Here is a 3,444-nt window from a genome sequence, read left to right as displayed (position 1 = left end):
TACTTAGATAAATAAATTAAAATAAAGGTGTCCAATGAAATCAAGCGTTTTCTAAGTTCCTTACTCAGAGAGACTTAGAATCAGGAGATGGTCTATAAATGAGAAATCTACCAGACAATGGTGAAAAGTGCCACTTGGATCGCCCAAAAGAAAGACTAAGGTGCTGGCAGGTGACGTGGTGGTTAAGGGTGCTGGACTCTCACATGGCTGACCACGGTTCAAGTCGCAGACCTGGCAGCTTGATTTCTCACTTTCCTTCTCTTTCTCTCACTCTGTCCCTCTCTGGTCAAGTTAAAATAAATAAATGAATAAAGTTAAATACAAATAATTCTTAAAAAATAAAAAGAGGGAGAGAGAGAGAGAGGGATCTAAGACTTTATATCTCTGAACCCCAGTCTTACGCTTTTTCAAACTCCAGATTTAGACACACCAAGCCCCAATGTGCCAGCTCCCACAGTTTCTTTTTTGACGAAACTTGGATGGATATAAAAACAGCCATGTGTCTTCCAGTGAGTGCCAGCTAGATGAAATTCTAATCACCCAAATATCCATTCCTTCAATAACTTCAGGAGGAAGCTAGGGATAGCAGAAGGCTAAGGACAATAACAAAATGCAAGAGTTTCCAAGAAACTGGAAAACATATGCGGACTTGGAGCCTTGCCCTCGTGGGTGTCATTTCTGAGCCATCCACATCCAGCCAGCTATCACTTTGGAAATTCTCACTTGCACCTATGTTCATCTACTTGCAGAACTGAGTTGCATCAAGACGGGGCAGCATATCAAGACAGGGTTGTTCACTTCGCCATTCCTTAGGCCTACCGCGGTGAAATCAGCTCATTTCTGACTCTGTGAATGAAATACCAGTGTTTGGTGCGTGGAACTATCTGGCTCAGGCACCGCATGGATTGTTTGCATCAAACACCGCCTGGCATCCCTCTGAGGTCGGAATCCTCCCATGTCTAGGGCTTCAGGAAGTGCTTAGAGAAACAAAAAAAAACTTGGCAAAAATAATCTGCAAGAGTATCATGAATGCAAAAAAGTCTTCCCACAACAGAACAATTACCAGACAAGCCAGGCGCTTTGCAGTGAGAACCAGGGTGTACTTGAAGAAATCACCCAGAGACCAAGGCAGGGAGAAATGATCTGTTATCATTCCGGCAATCTGGCCTGCTTTCATATCTCTGCCATCGTGGTTCGCCCTGTGTGGGTGTTACTGTGTTGCTTTTTCCCCTAGCAGAATGAGAGCCAGGAAAACCTCCACACTTCAACTGAACAAGGATTTGTCGATTTGAGTGGTATCTAATGAATAATAACAATGGCTAATTGAGCACGTTGTACGTGCCAAGGAATGTTCTGAGCATTTTACGGGAACCAACTCATGGAATCCTCACAAGAACCCTATGAGGAAGGTAGCATTTATTATCACCACTGTTTACGTGGGAAGATGGAATGTAGAGAGGGGATACTTTCCTAGGTACGTACCATAGTTCATCAGCTCTAAGTTATTTTTCACGTGTTACTAAAATCACATTTACTGACATTAGGATGTGTCCTACCAGCGATATTAGGATTGTATCCTAATTTAATTGGCAGGGTGTTTGGTTTATTTTCTTTTCTTCGTGATGCTGAAAATAACGATGCGTCTTATAGCCAATGTCATCTTGAATTTGATGAGATATGGAAAGGGAAAGAAGCAAGGTAGAACCCAGGCGGTTTGGGTTTGGAGTCTGTATTTTCAGGCTGTGCAATGAGAGGTTTCCAGCTGCTCCAGTGAAAAGGAGAGAGGAAAAAAGAAACAGGCTTTGATTTCAACCAGGCATTCAGAAAGTGCTGTGAGTAGGATTTCTAAGACCTCACCACTTTCCTACGGCTTAAATTGGCCATTAAAAGCAACACTGGCATGGTGGTTAAGGAAGGGTGCTGGACTCCCATACGATCAACCACAGTTCGAATCCCAGACCTGGAGACTTGCTTTCTCGCTCCCCGCCTCTTCCGCTTCCCACCTTTTTTTAGAAGTTATCATTAAAATTAAATGGTGGCAGACATGTCCAAGGAATATTGCAGGGATTTGATCCATTGATGAATCTCGTGATAGACGAATGTGTGGAGATGGCAACTAGTGGGCAACAGGACAATACTGGAATGGTGGTAATACGAGGAAATAGTATCACCATGTTAGAAGCCTTGGAACGAGTATAAATAATGGCTGTTCAACAGAAAAACCCATGTCCCCTTGTCAACAGGCCCGTTTTTACTATGATGTAAAAATCAGGTCATGTACATTTCCATTATAAACTTTTTGTTAAGAAAAAAAAATTAAAATAAAGTTAAAGAAAATAATAATTTTTTAAAAAAGCAGCCTTGGGACCAGTAATGGCTACGTGGCTGGACTTTCATGTAGTTGACCATGGTTCAAGTCCCAGACCTGGTGGCTTAAACTCACACCCGGCGCATGTGCGTGCCCAAAACCCCAAGAGGAGAAAGGAGAAAAGACTGTGGTGTGGCCATTCCCTCTGCGCGGTGATTTTTCACTTTCTGTCTCTCTGTCTTTCTGGCGAGCACACGCGCCCTATAGAAAAAAAACTCTCAAAAAAAAAAAAGAAAAAAGAAAAGAAAAGAAAAGCAACCTCTACTTGGTTTTGGAGTGGGAAAAAATCAAGGCAGCCTAAGCCAGTTTTTCAGTCTTTGTCTTTTTTTTTTTTTAATCCTCAACGCTTTCTGATAAATACAAATCTCATACTGCTTCCCTCCCTCTGACATCCCTAAGGATTCTGATATGCTGACCCTACAGTTACCTCACTCAGAGTGGGACTATTTGGCCTGAAAACTACCCCAAAATGTTCTTATTCTGTGTACAATTATGCATGAGATTTGATCCACCTTTGTCTTTTCTGGTCTCCTCAAGCTTAGTGATACTTACACAGCACTATGCTTAAAGGTTTTTAAAAGCATAAAAGTGAGTCAAAGGGTGAGAGAGGGTTAGGTTTATGTGTGTTGGTATGCAGTGTGTGTGTTTATATGTGTTGTTTGGATTCGTTTTGTTTTATGTTTGGGTTGGTAAGGAAGAAATCCCTATTTAAAAAAAAAAGAAAAAGAAAATCTGTAATTGTAACTAACTTATTATTCCTGTTTTTTCTATCAACAACACATTGATTTTGTTGCCCAGGAAACTTACAGAAGTTTCTGGAGAATTGATTACCTCATTCCAAACCAAAGGGTCACTAAACACTCCCTTTTCAACTCTTTTTACTTGGAACAAAGACCATGCCTTATAGCTCACCTGAGTCTCTGGAGAGCCTGAAACCTGAGCCTCTACTCATTGCTGGGATTTCGCACTTCCTGCTGCAAACCATATGTTAGGGTCTAAGGGGAAAACCCTATAGTTACAGTTGGGGAGGGTGGGGGAGGAGGGATGAGGTCACAAATCCCGGCAGGAGGCAATCA

At 41.9% G+C, this 3,444-nt stretch overlaps 1 protein-coding gene across 1 annotated transcript; it reads left to right on the top strand.

Annotated features, from left to right (window-relative positions):
* Nucleotides 1-304: 304 nt before the first annotated feature.
* Nucleotides 305-2,283, top strand: LOC114004575 (small nuclear ribonucleoprotein G-like). Its single transcript, XM_027765562.1, has 2 exons — nt 305-313; nt 2,014-2,283. The coding sequence occupies exons 1-2, from the start codon at nt 305-307 to the stop codon at nt 2,197-2,199; spliced, it is 195 nt and encodes a 64-aa protein (XP_027621363.1). The 3' UTR covers nt 2,200-2,283.
* Nucleotides 2,284-3,444: the final 1,161 nt, after the last annotated feature.

This window comes from Tupaia chinensis, unplaced genomic scaffold, assembly GCF_000334495.1.
Source record: "Tupaia chinensis unplaced genomic scaffold, TupChi_1.0 Scaffold138666_1, whole genome shotgun sequence".
In the NCBI taxonomy this organism is placed as follows: Eukaryota; Metazoa; Chordata; class Mammalia; order Scandentia; family Tupaiidae; genus Tupaia; species Tupaia belangeri.
Note: the sequence above shows the minus strand (reverse complement) of the source record. Positions and strands in the feature narration are given on the sequence as shown.